The following is an 18,738-nucleotide window of genomic DNA, read 5'->3' as shown; positions in this document are numbered from 1 at the left end:
TCCCCCAATTCTTCCCTTCTTTCATCCTTCTTTCATTCTAGATGAGTGCTCCCTGCAGTGGTGGCACCCCATCCCTGCCTTTGGCCCGTTGACTCCCAGGTGGGCGCCCATCTGCTCCCAGCTCACACAGCACTGTGTCCTTGCTGGACTTATTGTCCTGGCAACTCATTCCAGCCTCTTTATACCTGGAAATTGAATTAATATTGTGTCCACCCCCTCTCTGAGATCAGTAATGAATAAGTTAATCAGGATGAAGCCGATGCTGATTCCTTCTCTCCTTTGTTCACCTGAACACTGCTCAGCATTATGCATCACACATGGTCCATTGGACAGTCTGTGTCTCAGCAGTAGTGTCATTCGCTGGTGGTGTTTGATTTAATTCTGGGAGGGAGATGGTTTTGTGCTCCTAATGGTTGTTTCCTGTTGTCCAAGCATTTTTATATTGAAATCACCTTGTACTGTATTGCTGTTCCCAGGGGCTGGAGAAACTGAGGCATGGAGAAGAGCACTCAGGGGCTAGGCTGGGCTTCTTGAGAAGTAATGATACCTGGGGCTCAGGCAGTAAACTGGGCTTTCTGTTTTCTAATTCTTTCTATACTTTCTCTTCTTTTTTTTTTTTCTCTTTACCTGTTAAGATAGTTCTGTGTCAACTTCCTATATACAAGAGTAGAAGGAGATGCTCTATAGTGGAGTGGGGAATAGGTATTTACTAATGCCCCAAGCAAGGAGTAATCCAGGTGTACGTGCTCAGGGCTGCTGCCATCCAGGCTGGGCTGCTGGAGCAGCATCGCTATGGCACCCAATCCCCCCTCCCCTCTTGTCTTTACTCTTCCTTTAAAAGACAAAACAGGGCTTTGTTTTTCCTGATCAGAGTAAAGCATCCCCATGCAGAGCAGCTGGCAGCAGAAATGGCAGAGGTCTCAAACTTTCTCCCAAGCCCAGGCAGCATCTTTGCTGAGAGATTTACTCCATGGACCACATCCGCGCCCAGTTCTGAGCCAGGAGCATCAGTTGCTATGGTGACTTATTTGGAAAAGTCGTATGGGGAAAGTGCTGGTGTATTTTTAGCTTCGGGTAATGAAATTTAACAGCTGGAAATAAAGGTGAGGACCAGCCAGGGTGCCGCAGGTTCACGGACCGTGGTTTGGGACGGCTTTTCAGCAGCGCTGGCAGGGCTGTGTTTGAGGAGGATGCTCAGCCCCGTGGCTCATGTGCTGGATGCTGTTCAGGGCAGTGCCTGCGAGTATGTCGGAGGAGCAGGAATCACTATAAAGAAAAGCTGATAAGGAGGTGGTGGTACATGTAAAGATAAAGAGGAGGCACTGTGAGGTCGTAGCTGCTTCGTGTACAGTGTGTTCAACCTATAAATAGCTCTTCAAATATACCTCTGCACAAGTGGTATTTATAGACTGTGTGGAAAAAAAAAAGCTCCATTTGGGGTCAGGAGTTGGTGTGTGAAGGATGTTTCAGGCTTGGTCAAGAGTTCACGTTTCTGGAAGGCATGGAGCAGAGCTAGAACTCTAATGTGGTTTTTTTGTTTGTTTTTTTCCTCCAAACAAGGTTCAAATTTTGTTGTGCTGTTAAATGCAACTTCTGAAATCGGTGTGTCTGGAGAGAACGCTTGCTAAACTGAAACTCAGATATCCTACTGAGAAGCTCCTGTACAGATGTAATTTATTCATATAATTTGGATCAGTCTAACTTGTGTGTAAACTTTTCTGAAGGTAGACTCATATTTTATTTTCTAAAACACTTTCTCAGCTCCCTGCAGTATTTTTAGTTTTCATCTTCAGCTGTCAGAAGTTTATTTTAAAATTAATTGATTTCAATGTAATATTTACTGCACTTTAGCTTTCAGCATATCATATGAAAATAGATTTCACTACAGCTGGCAGTGTCTAATGGGATTTGTTCCTACTCCAAAGGCTCTCTGCATTATGTACCGATACTTCCAGCCGAGCCTGCTTTGAGCAGCCTCACTACCTTTTCATATCTCCGAGCTTACACTGCTTGGGCTGGCAGGGAGACAAAGTGGATCCAGGCAAACGTTTAAGTTTAAGGGAGCCACAGCTGATGCATACCTGCACCTGTAGATATTGCAGATCTGGCACAATATGCACTGAAAGTAATAGGATTTACCCTTTGTGCATCAGTGGGCTCTTTGGCTGGATTAACGATTGATCATATCTCATCCTGATAACCACAGCTATGATGAAGATTTAGCAGGACGTCGCAGAGGTGCCCTGGCCATGGCACATCACCAGGGCATTGCACATAACAGAGGGGAGCTCACATGAATTGGCATAGACTTTGCTAAGGCACTGGAGTCTTCAAGGGAGATGGTGAACACTGATGGGAGGAGATTTAGAAGCAGCCTTTGGATTGCAAAGTTTTAAATAAGGTGTTAGCAAACACATCACTGAAGCAATTTCCTGGTGCTCTAGGAAGCTTCCAGCTTTTTCCCAGGAAGACCAAAGAGCATCCCTCCATTATCCCTGGGAAACAGAGGGAGGTGATGTGGTGGACTCCATGGCAGGTTCAAGAATGTTTTCTTGTCTCTGAGGCTTAATGCCTGACCTGCCCGGAGCTGGTCAGGCATTTTTCATCCAATCTGTTTTCTGGTAAAGAATACATTATTTTTTAGTTTTATTCTCCTGCAAAATCTGCTAAGTTTTCCCTCTTACTTCTCCAATGAGATGCTTTCACGTAAATGCTAAACTCCTCTGAGCAAAGCTGCAGAGAGCCCCACATGGTGGTTTCCCACACATCCTCATTCTCTGCTGCCTCTTGACCACCCTTCATCTCTCCCAATACGCTCTCCAGCAGTGGGATTTCCACAGCCTCTGTCTTAGCGTGGGACAGGGGCTGTGCATCCCACCTGGGAGGCACAGTCTGTGGAGGGGGTGAGGACATCTCCAGGTGATAATTTGTCCCAGCATCCGTGAGACTTCACTCATGTTTGCCCCAGGGCTGTGCAGGTTTTATTGCTGGGAGGAGCTGTGGCGGTGGCTGCTCTGCACTGATGAGCTGCTCTTTTTTGCAGGCAGCACCTGCGATAGGTAGGCAGACAATATCTTAAATAACTAATAACAAATATATCGCAGCAAAGGTCATGAAGGGCTGACTGACATGTGGTTGCCAAACCAATTAATTGTTGACTTTCGTCTCAAAGGATATAATAATAAGGCATCTAGTGTTTTCCTCTCCACAGCATGATGCAGAGACCATTTAACCAAAACTAACAAAGGCACAACAGTGCCTTTTTCTCTCCCCATCTCCAGCCAAATCCTCTCAAGTAAACATGCTCCCAGCTGGCCAAAGTGTTGAAAGTGCTCTGCTTGGCATTTGCAAGTCAAAGCCACTTTATATGGGGAGCTCGGTGGTGGTCTTCAAGTTAAGAGACCTGTGAGGAGTGGGAAAGGCACGGAGCTGTTGAGGTGGCAGACTCGTGGGGTCCTTCACAAGGGTGTGCAAGGGGAGAGCAGATATTAGATGCTGGGGGGGAACACACCAGAATTAGGAATCAAAACAAAGTCAGATGTCAGAAGCTGAGCCAGGCTGAGGAAGAATGATGGAAGTGATTCCTTCGACACTGTCAGCATTTTATTGATCTGAGGCTGTTTATTGCTGAAACGGTTGTAAATTAGAGAGGAGCTATGAAGAGGAGGGAGAGATGGAGAATGCCCTGGTACACTTTAAAAGATGTACACCTGCATTTTTTGGGCAAAGGAGGACTCTAGCTGCAGAGCCCTGCACCTCGCAGGAGAGGCAGTCGGCACCCAACTGCTGCTGTGCACTTAGTTTTGTAGGAAATATCAGAACCCAGTGTGACATACAGTAATTCTGTCTTGCAGGCATACTGAGGGGCTTGGAGAAGGGCTGCTGGAGAAGCCCCTGGGGCTGGGGTGTGCAGGGGGGCTTTCCTGCAGAGCAGGATGGCTCTGGGGGCAGATGCTGCAGAAAGGAAAGGAGATCAACGTGGAATGAATACATAATTTTGCACAGAAAATAGGTAGTGTGAGTGTTGATGCTGTTGTATATATCTATCTGCATACAATGTCAGTGCATGCACCCATGAACATATGATTACATTGACTCGAAATTTTCAAATATGCCACGTTAACATTAGAAAAGGCAATATATGCTGCTGCTTTGCCCCCTGTGCACAGGTACATTGACCAGGAAGTCCTCCACCATAATAACTCTTCTTCCCTCTCCATTGCAGAAATCCGTGAAGCTTTCCGGGTGCTGGACAGGGATGGGAATGGCTTTATATCCAAGCAGGAGCTGGGCATGGCGATGCGCTCGTTGGGATATATGCCCAGTGAGGTGGAGCTGGCGATTATCATGCAGCGCCTCGACATGGACGGTGAGTCCTCACTCTTTGTTCTTCTCTGTTACCAGCATGGGGCGGCTTTCCCAGTGCATTGCAGCCCATGTGTGGGGCTCAAAGAGCTCATGGTCACCAAGGAAGGTCTTCAGTGGACGCATGGTGAGGTGTTGCCGTTCACTACAGCAAGTAAAGGAAAGATGAGCACGAGCCATTCACCTCCCATACATACACCTGCCTCTCAGGCAACCCATGCAGGGGAGGTAGAATCACTGAGTCATAGAATCATTGTGGTTGGAAAAGATCTCCAAGATCATCTCATCCAACCATCACCCTACCACCAACGTCACCCACTAAAAAAACCACGTCCCTACGCACCATGTCCAACCTTTCCTTGAACACCCCCAGGGGCGGTGATTCCACCACCTCTCTGAGCAACCCGTTCAATGCCTGACTGCTCTTTCTGAGAAGAAATGTCTCCTCATTTCCAACCTGAACCTCCCCTGGCGCAAATTGAGGCCATTCCCTTTAGTCCTATCACTAGGTATCTGCTAGAAGAGGCCGACCCCCAGCTCCCCACGCCTTCCTTTCAGGCAGTTGCAGAGTGCAATGAGGCCTCCCCTGAGCTTCCTCTTCTCCAGACAAAACAACCCCAGTTCCCTCAACCGCTCCTCACAGGACTTGTGTTCTAGACCCTTCACCAGCTTCGTAGCCTTTCTCTGGACATGCTCCAGGGCCTCGATGTCCTTGTAGTGAGGGGCCCAAAGCTGAACACAGCACTCCAGGTGCGGCCTCGCCAGAGCAGAGTACAGGGGGACGATCACCTCCCTGGTCCTGCAGGCTGTACCAGTCCTGATACAAGCCAGGGTGCCGTTGGCCTTCTTCGCCACCTGGGCACACTGCAGGTTCATGTTCAGGCAAACATCAACCAGCACCCCCGAATTCTCTGCACAGCTTTCCAGTCACTCTGCCCCAAGCCTGTAGCATTGCATGGGGTTGTTGTGGCCAAAGTGCAGGACCTGGCTCTTAGTTAGAAGAAGATAAAGCAGCTTTGCCAACCTTTCTCTGCAAAGCTGCAAATGTTCTTTTGCAAGACCATTGCAATCTTTCAGTGCTTGTTCCTGGGCAGCACCTGCCCAGTGATGCTTCCTGGGATATGACCTGGGCACCCAACCAAGCAGCACGGTCCTGTGGCCTCACTGCTTCTTGCAAGTAAAAGATGCTGTGGATGGGAGCTGTGCTGTGTCGTAATGAAGTGTTGCTGGGTTTTGAAAAAGAAGTTTAGAAGGGTGGAATAATTTTGAACAAAGTCCTGCTGTGAGAGCTCCTCAAACGATTACTAAGAGGTAATAAAAGAAACAGAACCCACCATTAACAGGAGCTGAGAAATGCAGCATCAGGACGCTGGAGCCGGGGGGGACTTTTTAACTGCCGCAAAGCTACAATCAGAGCTGATCACAATGAGTGGGCTGTCTTTAAAATGTCCTTGGTCAGAGCAGAAAGGAAAGCCTTCCTGGTGCAAGGAGGCTGGGCTGCAAATACGGCCTCCTCCCTCCCTTCTGCAGGCAGATGTAGCAGGGTGGAAACACTGAGGAAAGGTAAATGAAATAATGCCAAAGCAAAGCACGCTGGATGCAGACCTGGTCTGAGGGGGGATGTGTGACATGTTGATGTGACACTGGCATCCTCGGGAGACTGCTGAAGAGCAGAGCCCATGGGAGGTGGTGTCAGCTCCAACCTCCCTGGAGACATCCGAATTAAATACCCCTGTGAGATGCAGGGTACAACTGTATTCATCAGGCAGAGGAAGGGTGATAACCTCCTCGAGGGTGTTTAGAGGCTCTCCTAGGCAGGGAGAGCAAATAATGCACAACCTGGCAGATGGAGATGATCAGTTGTTGAAGTGATCTCATTCCTGAAAGAAAAGACCAAAAAAAAAAAAATCCATCACTTTTAAAAGCATTTTCTCCAGAAATTATTGTTTACACCTTGTTATGTTCTGGCCTTTCCTAGCAGACCAGGTGATTTCTCTTTAGACTTTGCAAAGGCCAGACTCAGTGTGGTGCCAATTCATGGGGTCTTTTACTAAAACTCTGTGCTTTTTTGGAAAGAGTGCTGTAGACTTGGCTGCCAGTTCTGATTCATCTCCAGTTATTCCCCGACTCTCGGTCTCACAGACTTGAGACTTTGGCACTCCTCCTTGTACACTCCTAGTGTGCAGGGACCTGTAAGCCGAGAGGTGGAGTTAAAATGTAGAGAAAGGGGCTGCAGATGGAAGGTGTTAAATTCCTGTTGGAGGTCTTTCAGAAAGCTCGGTGTGTTTTCTGCCAAGATGGGGAGTGATCTTCCATCTTCCAGCTCAACAGTTACTACAGCTCCAAAGGTTCAGTCCAGGGGTGCTGGGTCCTGTTCTGGGTCCCGTGTCTCAGCTGCCTGCTGTTGCAGTGATTTGGGCAGGACATTTGGGGATGGGACCAAGTCTGTGAAATGTGGAGGTCGAATGGGCCAGACACTGAAACAAGACTGGGTAATGGGAAATTCCTTAGGCACTGAGAAAATAGGGGAATATTATGTGCAAGATTTACCTTGCCTGCAAATTGAATTAATGCTATACAGCTTGAATTAATATTACGTAGCTTATGGCTACTTCTCCAATGGATTGTCTCGGAATGTTGTCTTGTCATATCCAGACTTTTTTTCCATGTTTTAGCTTGAAATACACAGTGAGAACCAGCAATAGCTTCCTCCTTCCTCTCCCACTGTGTGTGAACATCATTCAGTAGCAGGGCTCGGACCCAGTGAGCTCCGGGGGGTGTCATGCGTGCCCTGCGCTCCCAGGGACAGCCTTACCCTGCGTCCTGTATACTCCTCTTGGGGGTTGCTGAATTTTTCCAAGGCTTTGGCACAGCACTGGGTGGGTGGGAAGCTCTGCTGGATGAAAGGCCCCACTCAAGGATGAGTCCCCAAGGCCAGGAAAGCCAGGGGAGAGGCGGTAATCCTCCTGCACATCCTCATGCACCTGACATAAATGCTGATGTTACGGCAGGTAGCGTGGCCAGACAGACGCTTCTCCACACAAGGCTGCTGCCAGTGTCTGCTAATAATGAGGTAATACAATTGGCAGTGGTTTGTATTTAATCTGAACCAGCCTGAACAGACCTAGTGCAAACATATGGTTTTCGTCAGAAATTACCTTGGGAGTGCATTCGCGTTGCAGGATGGCAGAGTATCTGCCGTGGCTTATTTAACTGATGGGCTTCTAATAATGAGCAATTGGAGCTGGCCTGAATTTGGTTTTCATTGCTTACTGTTTTCTGTGGGGATAAGGAGGGAAGCTCAGGCATCTGGGTCAGGCTGCGGGGTGGAGAGACCATCGAGGTGCAGGAGCTGCATGGCCTCACTGGGCTGGACCAAACGTGTTGCACTGTATGCTGAAGTGCTTTTGTGGTTGTGCATAAGCTAATATGACATGAACATTCGGCACCTGTATGTCACCAGCCAGAAAGGATCTCACTGAGCTCGGTAAATAATGCAGAGCTGAGCTCCAGAGCTGCCCAACGACAGCGGCTTCTGGGGCTGCAGTGTGCAGCTCTTCAGTAACGCACAGAGAAGCTCAGATCAGAGCAGAAATGGAGGTGCATTTCATAATTCATTGCATTTGAAGGCAAAATTTAGTTGGTTAGGAAATGCTGCTTGAATCTGAGTGAAAATGGCAATTGCTTTGCTTGGATCTTGCTAAGAATGCCTTCAGAGATGTCTCAGGGCTTTCAATGCCTCCATGAGGGTGACAAGCGCTGCCATAACCTTCCCATCACAGATGTCACCCCAGCAGCCTCTCACTCTGCCTCTCACCAGGGCACCACTGTGTTACTGGCATGGAGGGATCTCCTTCACATGTTGCCTTGATGCCAAGGCGCTGCTTGCAGTGTTCCCCTTCAGTCTGTTATTCTCCCTAGAGGTTTCTTGTTCTATGTCCTGACCAAGCCAGATCTGTCTTTCCTCAAGGGAGCAAATCCTGCTCTCGGTGCAGTGATATGTGCAGCAAAGCACAAACCATGTTCCCCCAGAAGCCTCCTGACAGCAGCTGAAACCAAAAGGGAAGTTTGTCAGGCCTCTGATTACCAGCCCTTTGTCTTTGTGTCATGAATTATTCACTTTGGTCACCACTTAAAGATAGCTTTTTCTAAATTGTGTTTTGTTTCATTATGATTGGCTACATCCCTACTATACTCACTGCATTCTTCAGATGGAAAATAAGCCTTTTGTTTCCTTCTTCTTCTGCTCCTCCCTTTTCTTCTCAGCTTTGAGTGGGGGACAGGTGGGAGCATCCTCTCTTTCCCCAGGAAAATTTTAAGAGCCACATCAAATCCCAAGGGATAATTTAATTTCAAATATTGCAGGTTCCATTAAACACGGATGTGGTGATGTTGCAGACATGCCGGGCTGTGTCTCAGCCCTGGCAGTGACATGGTGGAAATGATAGTAATGAGTGGATTTGCCCACGAGGAATGTCAGTGGGGTGATGCTAATGATGCTCAAGAGCTTTCAAATGTCCTCCAGGGCCCAGAGCAGCAGGAGGGGACTCCTGCCCATCGGGATTATGGGGATGAGGGTTGGCCTATGCCACAAAGCCTATGGCACATGGAGAAGCTTGGGTTTGATGCCGTGGCACAGCAAGGCTGCCACAGGGCTGGGGGAGAGGGAGAGAAGTTCAGCCAAGAAACCATAAGATGGGTGTTACTGTGGGTTGGGGCTGGCAAAAAGAACAATATGCATTTTCCCATGTACGTGCAATTACAAACTCACAGCAAATCCTATGATAAGAAACAACAGGGATGGTGGTTGAATATTCCCAAGAGGCTAACCACATGGATGCACACCAACTTGGCTTTTTTTACCCCAATAGCCAGGGTAAGTTTGGGCTGCTGGGGCAGGAGATGTTTCATCCCCACGGTGCAGCAGGGGATGAGTAGCAGGAGCCTGCGGCAGCACGGGGCAAGCCCTTGGCCTGTGAAGGCTCAGCCTCCCAGCTGCATCTGACCTCTCAGCACAGCTTCCATATTGCTACTGAATATCTAATTCTTAACCGGCCTCACTGGAGGAAGGCAGGCATCAGAGGACAGAGTATCCAATGCATTTCCTAAAAACGCCTTCTCCACCCTATTTTCCAACTCCCCGTGGTGTTCTGCAAGGTGTGCTTCAGGCAGCTGGAGAGGACGGCAGCTGCCACTGGGGAAAATAGTATAGCTGGCATAAAAACTGAATTAGGGAGAAAAATGAGAATATACTTGGAATATTTCAAGGTCTCTAGAGAAAGCTTATAAATCATCAGAAATACCCTTCCGTGAACTACTGGAAGAGGCTGTGGCATTGCTGTGATGGGGGAGATTAAGTACTAAAATAGAAAAGAAGGCAAAGAGTTTTTTAATGCAAAAATGCCTCTGTTTGGGAAGGAAGGGGAGGAATAGTGTTTCCATCGCTCCGAGCATGATTCATGTTAGACCAAAGCTTTGCTTACATCTTAGTAGAGGTGGTGCATGACTGTTTGCCAGCAGAAGGTTGTTCAGTATAGGTGGGCACCTCTCCAGCATGTTGTGCCTTATGGGGACATATTGTTTGCTTTTTTTGTCTGGAAATAGAGGCCAGATTTTACCTTAGTTTATACCCTTGATTTGCTTCATCCTTAGACATAATTAGGTATTACATGAATGTAAACATTGCAGACTATGAGAGGTGCATATATTTCTGTCTGCAATCTGGAAAATGACCTGAAATGATCTGTCAGTTTGTGGAAAGTAAAATATTTTATATATTTATTTGCTGGCAAAGGATTTTTTTTTTTTTGTAAATTCTTCCAATTGGCAGTAATGCTAATAAAAATGCAGAGAAATGGCACATTAAATGTGTTGCCTTATCCGGGATGCCTACTCTTTAAGCAGACATTAGCAATAAAATAGATTAATGTGTGACTTAAGTGTCAAACTGTTTCGTTACAACATCAAACACTTTTGTCTGAGGAATAAAATAAGCACTCAGTGTACTAATTAGAGGAGCAGCTGGTTTTCAGTACCCTGGAAAAATAACTTCAGGCTAACACACGACTGGAAAAAAAAAATCCAGTGTGTCAAATTGTTTGTTATTGTACAAACAGGAAATACTTTGATCAAGCAAAAGACAAGCTGGCTCTGTCAGTGTACAAGCAAGCTACCTGTTACCTCTTCATCGCATTATGTGACACATCAGTAGTAACAGTGACAATACAGCACTTCCTGTGGCATCCTACCGAGCAATTAAAATGAAAAGAAATCCCAAATTCAAATTCTGAATATTCCCAAGCTGCTTTTAGAAGGCTCTTTGTGGACCAAGAAATTCTGGAGGGGGGAAAAGGATAAAAAAGCTATGCATGGTGACCCTGGCAAAGCAGTTTCCGAAGGAAAGCAGCTCTCCTGGATGGCAGGTCTGAGCTGCAGCCAGCTTTGGGCAGCCCCACGGCTGCAGTGGGAGCTGCAATTCTGTTGCTCTCCTGTGCTTTGCCTGCTGCTGCGGTGCATGCTGACACTTGCTGTCATCCCCTTTGAGAAGGGAATAAACTACACCAACCTAACTGGGAGGCATCAAGGGATGGTGTCAGAATACTAGCAACCTCCCTAAAAGTTCTCCGAGCTGTTGTGTCACTGTTGCTCTGGTTTGGCTGCCCTCACTTCTCTGTGCCAGGGAAGGGACAACAGGACTGGGTGCTCCCCCAGCTCCGCGCGCTGGATGGTGCTGCAGGGGTTGGGACAACTGAAGGGCCTGAACAGGGAGAACTGGAGAGAAAACAAATCTCTCTTCATTTTTAAATGAATGCTGAGCTTTCCCCTGCAGCCTGCAGGAGGGGTGATGATTTGCTTTTTGATGTTACGTGGACAAATGTTTGCTTGTCTGGAAGATCAGCTAGCACTGCCCTGTGTGGGACAATGATGGCATGCTCAAGCTGCAAAGGCTAAAAACATTCTTCTCTCTCTTTCTTTTACGTCTTCCTCTCCTCCTCCCCTTCTAGCCCCCCCATTTTCTTGCCATGGATAATTCATTGTGTTTAAACATTTCAATGTGAAACTGGAGAACAACCCAGGCTGTTTGTGGTAAACCAGAAACAATTTCCATGTTTAAGATGCAAAATTAATAGAGAAAGAATGGACAGGTTGTTGCAGACTTTGGGCTTGTCCTCTGTACTCAGAAGCCTGTGATTTTTGTGGGTGAGAAATGATCTAGCAGCATTTCGGTGTGCTTGTCCTTTAATGTGTGCTGCTGAGTTGGGAGACTTGGTGGGTGAGATGTATTTGATGAGACTTGTCTTTATTTATAGAGGCCACTTTCTCCATGTCTGCTCTGATTTGTAAAATGGAGATTATCACATTATGTGTTCTCACTGCAAAGAATGAAGAGAAATTATTGTTGCTGGTGAAGCTAGTCAGATTTGCAGCTCAGTACCGGGAAGAGGTTCATAAGTAATATCAAAATCTGTCTTCGACGCAGTGCATGCGTATGCTACAGGGAGCACACGCGTTCCTCTGTTTTAACAAGCCTGTGATTTGTTACCGGCCGTCTTGAAGTTGTGCAGAGCTGTCTGATAGCTGCCGTGATGCACGCAGAGATCGCCTGGTGAGCAAAACTAATTAAAGTCTGGTGTAGACAGGATGTGATTTTGCTCCTCTTGATCCACTTGGCAAAGGGATTGACTGGTTACAGCTTGCAGGATGCAGGAGCCTTTGCAGTCCTGCAAAGACCTGAGAAGGGAGCCCTTGTGGCCCTACTTCGGTGTGCCTTTTCATGGGGAGAAGGTCCTGGAGGGGGAGAGAGCAGGGTGGGGGGCACAGCAGGGCAAGCCACAGGCAGCAGACCCATGCTGCCTTCCCCTGCAGGACAGCTTACACAGGGTCAGTAACTGGGTCAGCCTGTGGCTTCCTGGGGTCACATGAAGCTGGCAGACTGCTCACATGGTGCCTGATGGATTATTTTTTTTTTTACTGCAGTCAAAGTCATTGGTTTTGTTGGACATTTCTTCTAGCATCCTCTTTGTTCTGGTGCTTGCAGTGGAGCAGGAACAGGGCACACTTCCATCCTCCTTGGTCACTGTCTCTCCTGGACAGGCTCTCCTTGGGCAAATGTGGGCACTTAATAGATTTTTTTGGTTTTAGCGAGGAAGCAAACAAGCTCTCTGCAGCTGTTTCCCCTTCCCTGCCAGAGAAGCCAAGGGGCTGTCAGACTGAACAACTCTCAAGGTCTTTTTCGCAGGGCAGTGAGGGATGCACCCCCAGCTCAGTCTTTCTGGGCTCTCTTCAGGCCTTTCAGACCCCATGCAAATTTTCTTCTCTGGGAAACTATGTCTGTACAGTTTGCTAATCTTCTATATGTAGTCGGAATTGAACCACGCAGCCAGCCCTGCTCAGCTGCTCCTAATACTGTGGGACTTGGAGGTGCCCTTAAGGGATAGAGTGAGCCCCAGTGGAGATGTTTCATCCCTTCCTTCAGCTCTGGCTCCAAAAACGACTCAATAAAGCTGTGGGGATGAGGAACAGAGCTGGTGAACAGTAAAAGAGTGGCCAATCAGTATGCCCCCACTGTCCCCAAGGAGCAAGAGAAACTAGAAATGGTAGCTTCTATGTGTGCCTTGTTTGGGGATATCAGAGACCCTCTGCAGGTGGCTTTGGGGGACAGACCTCCCAGGGAATGCAAACAGGCCTCTTTGGAAATAGGGGATGCTCATTGTCATCCTTCTCTGTTCAGGGGACTGGTGGCACAGTCCGTGCCCGTGGATCACTGCGTTGGCAGGTGAGGGAGGTCAAGCACCTAGCTCTGCCAGTGTCTCCTCTCTGGTAACATTTGGCCAGGTGATGCTCTGTGACTCAGTTTCCCCACTGAAAAACAACTGTATGGTCACTGGAGAGGAGCTTTGCATGTTCTTCTCAGCCAAGTTCATGGGTTTCTTTTATTAAAACTGTTTTTGAAGTCAAAAGTCTTATGAAGGACTTTCCCCAGCTTTGGTAGAAGTTGTGGATTGGGGCTGTAATTAGGGAGGAATTCTCTGGGTCATGCTGGTGGTTGGGCTGTTCTCCTCTGACCTTAACATCTCTGAAACTGAAATACTCACCTGAGAAATATCCTGTGGATGGAGCTAGTCTGTGCACATCTCTGCATCAGTTCAAGACACAGCAGCAACATCCTCCACCAGACTGTGTTATCATTGCCCAGGTTACTTTATGGACGCATGCAATGACACAGAGCGGGACAGAGAGTCACTGCAGCTAGCTATTATGAGAATAAAAATAAACAGGAGTGTTGTGTGCGCCTGGGACCCGAGCTGCAAGCAACTAGCTCATTAACTTTAAATATATCACCTAGCTGCACTCTGGAGGTCAAACTCAAGAAAAAAATGTGGGAATGCTTATCAGTCTACACACAGCAGATCCTCATCTCCATTTAAATGTGTGCATCACTTCAGTGCCATGGCAGAAAACTTTTCAGGAGGAGGAAGAACAAGATTATCTTGAGATTGGTGAGGGAAAAGACTTACTTAGGAAGAAGTCAGGTGGGATTGTGCAGGGTCCCAGTTTAATGCAGAAGGCACTGAAAGCTGGTGCAAGTTTCTGTTCTGCCCTTAGGTATGGGCAATGCAATCCATGCACATTTTTCCTCTCTCTTTTTGTCCCTTCTTCCACTCTGTCATTCTCCCAGCCTGATGAATATTTAATTATGTCCTCCAAGGGAGCTGCTCCAACTGGAGGCTTTTGGACAGACAGAGGTTGACTGAAGGCTGAGGGTCAGGCTCTCCCACGGGATGGAGGGCACATGGGTTCATGACGCTGCTCCACTCAGCATTTAATTATATCTTCAAAGCTAGAGAGCTCTGGCAGGGCAGTTTGCAAGAGCCCACATGCAGCCTGCTGCTACCAGAGACTTGGGGATTTGCTCAGCCTGATTCCCCTCTCCTCTTCCAGATCCAGACCAGGATTGTTGCTGATGGTAGATCCTGTAAGATCCAGGAGAAATGCATCAGGAGAAACAAAGGATGGGGCTCAGGCTACGTGGGGGTAGTTTGGATTGGTGCAAGGTTGCAGCCGGGGGTGTTTTGTGCTGTGGTTGCCCTCCTTGGTTGACTGGCTGCAAGGCTCTGCCTGCTGGCAAACACCTGCACATTTTCTGCTAAACCTCCTTCAACAAAGGTAACCATCCTTTCCCTTCATTCAGCTGAAGGGAGCTTAGGGAAGATGAAATTGGTTGAAGGATCAGGTGCACAGGTAGTGTTTTCCTCCATCCTTACAGTTGTGGGGATCAATATTGAAAGGAACAGGAAAACCCAGCAGATCAATACGTGGCTTCGAAGCTGGTGCCACCGACACAGTTTTAGGTTTCTTGATCATGGGAAGGTCTACATGACACTGAGCCTACTGATTCCTGTTGGGGAGCACCTTTCTATGAGGGGGAAAAGGATTTTTGCCCAGGAATTAGCAGGGCTGATTGACAGGGCTTTAAACTAGATTTGAAGGGGGAAAGGGACAAAAACAGGCCCACCAGTGATAAGTGATGGGACTTAACTCCAATTTTTGAGGAACTGCATGCTGGGGAGGCCCTTCAGTCTGCCCCATGAGGGGCTGAGTTGAATGACAGACATCTGAAGTGTTTCTATACATACACATGCAGCATGAGAGAGAAGCATTTCAGCTTCCTGAAATGCTTGTACACTGAAGTACATAGTATGGGAAACAAACAGGAAGAACTGGACATCTGTGTGTGGTCTCAAGGCTACGATCTCATTGCAATTACAGAGGCATTGTAGGATAGCTTGCATGACTGGAATGCTGTCATGGAAGGCTACATGCTTTTTAGAGAAGACCAGCCAGGAAGGTGAGGTGGCGCAGTTGCTCTTTATGTGAGAGAGCAACTGGAATGCGTGGAGCTCTGCGCAGGGGTGAACAAAGAGTGAGTTGAGAATTTAGGAGTAAGGATTAAAGGGTAGGCTACCATGACTGACACTGTTGTGGGTGTTTGCTGCAGGCCACCCGATCAGGTAGAGGAGGTAGATGAAGCCTTCTTCAGACAGCTCCAAGTAGCCTTCTCAGTCACCAGCCCTGGTTCGCACAGGGGACTTCAACCACCCTGGTATCTGCTGGGAACACCACACAGCTAGGCACAAACAGTCCAGGAGGTTCCTGCTTTGACAACTTTTTGACACAGGTGGTGGAGAAGCCAACAAGGAAAGGTGTGCTGCTGGACCTTGTACTAACGAATGAAGATGGACTAGTTGGAGATGTGAGGGTCGGGGCAGCCTTGGCTGCAGTGACCATGATATGGTGGAGTTCAGGATCTTGTGAGGAGGAAGCAGGTCAAAATGTAGGTTTGCAACCCTGGACTTCAGGAGAGCAAACTTTGGCCTCTTCAGGGATCTACCTGGAAGAATCCCATAGGTTAGGGCCCTGGAAGGAACGGGAGTCCAAGACAGCTGGTCAGTATTCAAGTATCACTTCCTCCAAGCTCAAGATTGGTGCATCCCTATGAGCAAGAAGGCAAGCAAAGAGGGCAGGAGACCTGCATGGGTGAGCAGGGAGCTCCTGGTGAAGCTCAGACAGAAGAAGGAAGTTTTCAGCATGTAGAAAAAGGGACAGGCCGCTTGGGAGGAATATAGGGACATTGTCAGAGTATGCAGGGATGCGACAAGGAAGGCCAAGGCCCATTTGGAATTAAATTTGTGAAGGGATGTCAAGGACAAAGGAAGGGCTTCTTCAAATACATCAGTAGGAAAAGGAAGACTCGGGAAAATGTTGGCCCGTTGCTGAATGGGGCGGGTGCCCTGGTGACAAAGGATATGGAGAAGGCAGAGTTGCTGAATGCCTTTTTTGCTTCAGTCTTTACTGCTAAGATCAGCCCTCAGGAATCTCAGACCCTGGAGACGAGAGGAAGTCCAGAGAAAGGAGGACTTTCCCTTGGTGGAAGAGGATCGGGTCAGAGATCATCTAAGCAAACCTGACATCCACAAATCTATGGGCCCTGATGAAATGCACCCACGGCTGCTGAGAGCGCTAGCTGATGTTATTGCTAGACCACTCTCCATCATCTTCGAAAGGTCATGGAGAACAGGAGAGGTGCCTGAGGACTGGAAGAGAGCCAATATCCTGCCAGTCTTCAAAAAGGGCAAGAAAGAGGACCCAGGCAACTACAGGCCAGTCATCCTCACCTCCATCCCTGGAAAGGTGATGGAACAGCTCATCTTGCAGGTCATCTCCAAGCATGTGGAGGATAAGAAGGTGATCAGGAATAGTCAGCATGGGTTCACCAAGAGGAAGTCATGTTTGAACAATCTGATATCCTTCTATAATGAGATGACTAGCTGGGTAGATGAGGGAAGAGCGTTGGATGTAGTCTACTTGGACTTCAGCACGGCTTTTGACAGTGTCTCCCATAACATCCTCATAGACAAGCTCAGGAAGTGTGGTCTAGATGAATGGATGGTGAGGTGGTTTGGCATTTGGCTGGACGACAGAGCTCAGAGGGCTGTGGTGTGGTCTAGTTGGAGGCCTGTGGCTAGCGGTGTCCACCAGGGGTCAGTACTGGGTCCAGCATTGTTCAACTTGTTCATCAGCGACCTGGATGAAGGAACAGAGCGCACCCTCAGCAGGTTTGCAGATGACACAAAGCTGAGAGGAGTGGCTCATACCCCAGAGGGCTGTGCTGCCATTCAGAGGAACCTCGACAGGCTGGAGGATTGGGCTGAGAGGAACCTCATGAAGTTCAACAAAGGCAAGTGCAGGGCCCTGCACCTAGGGAGGAATAACCCCAAGCACCAGTACAGGCTGGGGCTGACCTTCTGAAGAGCAGCAGTGCAGAGAGGGACCTGGGGGTCGTGGTGGATAACAAGTTAACTATGAGCCAACAGTGTGCCCTTGTGGCCAAGAAGGCCAAGGGGATGCTGGGCTGCATTTGGAAGAGTGTTGCCAGCAGATCATGGGAGGTGATTCCCCCCCCCCCTCTATTCAGCCCTGGTGAGGCCACACGTGGAGTATAGTGCCCAGTTCTGGGCTCCCCAGTACAAGAGGGACATAGAACTACCGGAGCGGGTCCAGAGGAGGGCTACGAAGATGATTAGAGGACTGGAGCACCTGTCACACAGGACAGGATGAGAGAACTGGGCCTGTTTAGTCTGGAAAAGAGGAAACTGCGAGGAGACCTCATCAATGTGTATAAATATCTGAGGGGAGGGTGTCAAGAGGATGGAGCCGGTCTCTTCTCAGTTGTGCCCAGTGACAGGACGAGAGGCAACGGGCACAAACTGAAGCACAGGAGGTTCTGGCTCAATATGAGGGGGGCACTTCTTTACTGGGAGGGTGACAGAGCACTGGGACAGGTTGCCCAGAGAGGTTGTGGAGTCTCCTTCTCTGGAGATACTCAAAACCCACCTGGATGCCATCCTGCACAATGTGCTCTAGGTGATCCTGCTTGGCAGGGGGGTTGGACTAGATGGTCTTCAGAGGTCCCTTCCAACCTCAGCCATTCTGTGGTTCTGTGAAATCCCTGGAGCTGAAAACCCACCAGCTTAGAGTGAGAGGGTTGTGATTTTCTATGCTCAGCTCTGATACACCAGAGAAGCTCAGCATCTCCAGTAAGAGCAAATGCTAGCACCTTAAACTCTCTTTGGCCTGGGGATCTCCTTGGCCTAGCACCACACCAATATGAATGAATTGGGTTTGAAGGCAAGGAATTTAGAAGAGCTAATGCCCATTTCTCAGAGGTGCAGACAACACTTCCTTGGGGCAGTCAGGTCCAAAACTGCAGTGTCTGGGATAGCTGGGAAAGAGATGGATTTCCCAGCTTCATGCTGCTCTTCGCTGCCACTCCATGGCTGCACTTGATGGAGGGTGGATGTTGGACCTCAGGATGACCCCTAGATGTGAGGGCACTTCTGAATGAAATTATTCCCAAGGTTTTTCTGCACCCAGTGAGCCAGCATTATGCGTTGCAGCTTTGGTCCAAGTGCTGAGCAGGCAGCAGGTCCAAGGCCCCGTGCTGTCCATGCATGGTTATGGTGAAAGGGGTCCTAGTGGACCCAAGGATGTTGCTGTGTACCGTCAGGCATCCCTTGGAGCAATTAGCCATGCTCGCATGTTTGTTCCCAGGGTTGTTGGCAGTGCAGCTAGTTGCTATTCCTTTCTATTATCACATTTGTCTGTTTTTTGTTGGAACTGAGACAGTGCCTCGCAGGGAGTAAACCTTTGTGGGTATCTGGAAACACTTAGTGCCCAGCCAATGTTAACAGACTTGTAATGATAAGCAGATCTAATTCATCTCTGACGATGTGGCCAGCGATGTTCTGAGTCATATTTTTAGTCATGCAAGGTTCAGCCACATGATTGCTAACCCCCTTCTTGCACTGTGAC

The 18,738-nt window shown here is 48.3% G+C and overlaps 1 protein-coding gene across 8 annotated transcripts in view; it reads left to right on the top strand.

Moving 5' to 3' along the window:
- Positions 1 to 18,738, top strand: part of CALN1 (calneuron 1) — a 157,691-nt gene that overhangs the window by 74,860 nt on the left and 64,093 nt on the right. For all 8 annotated transcript variants that reach the window (XM_080562561.1, XM_080562560.1, XM_080562557.1 and 5 more), the window contains one exon: positions 4,226 to 4,369. In XM_080562561.1, the coding sequence (XP_080418687.1) occupies positions 4,226 to 4,369 (144 nt within the window). The remainder of the gene's footprint in view (positions 1 to 4,225; positions 4,370 to 18,738) is intronic.

Source organism: Anser brachyrhynchus, assembly GCF_964034855.1.
Source record: "Anser brachyrhynchus genome assembly, chromosome: 20".
Lineage (NCBI taxonomy): Eukaryota > Metazoa > Chordata > Aves > Anseriformes > Anatidae > Anser > Anser brachyrhynchus.
Note: the sequence above shows the minus strand (reverse complement) of the source record. Positions and strands in the feature narration are given on the sequence as shown.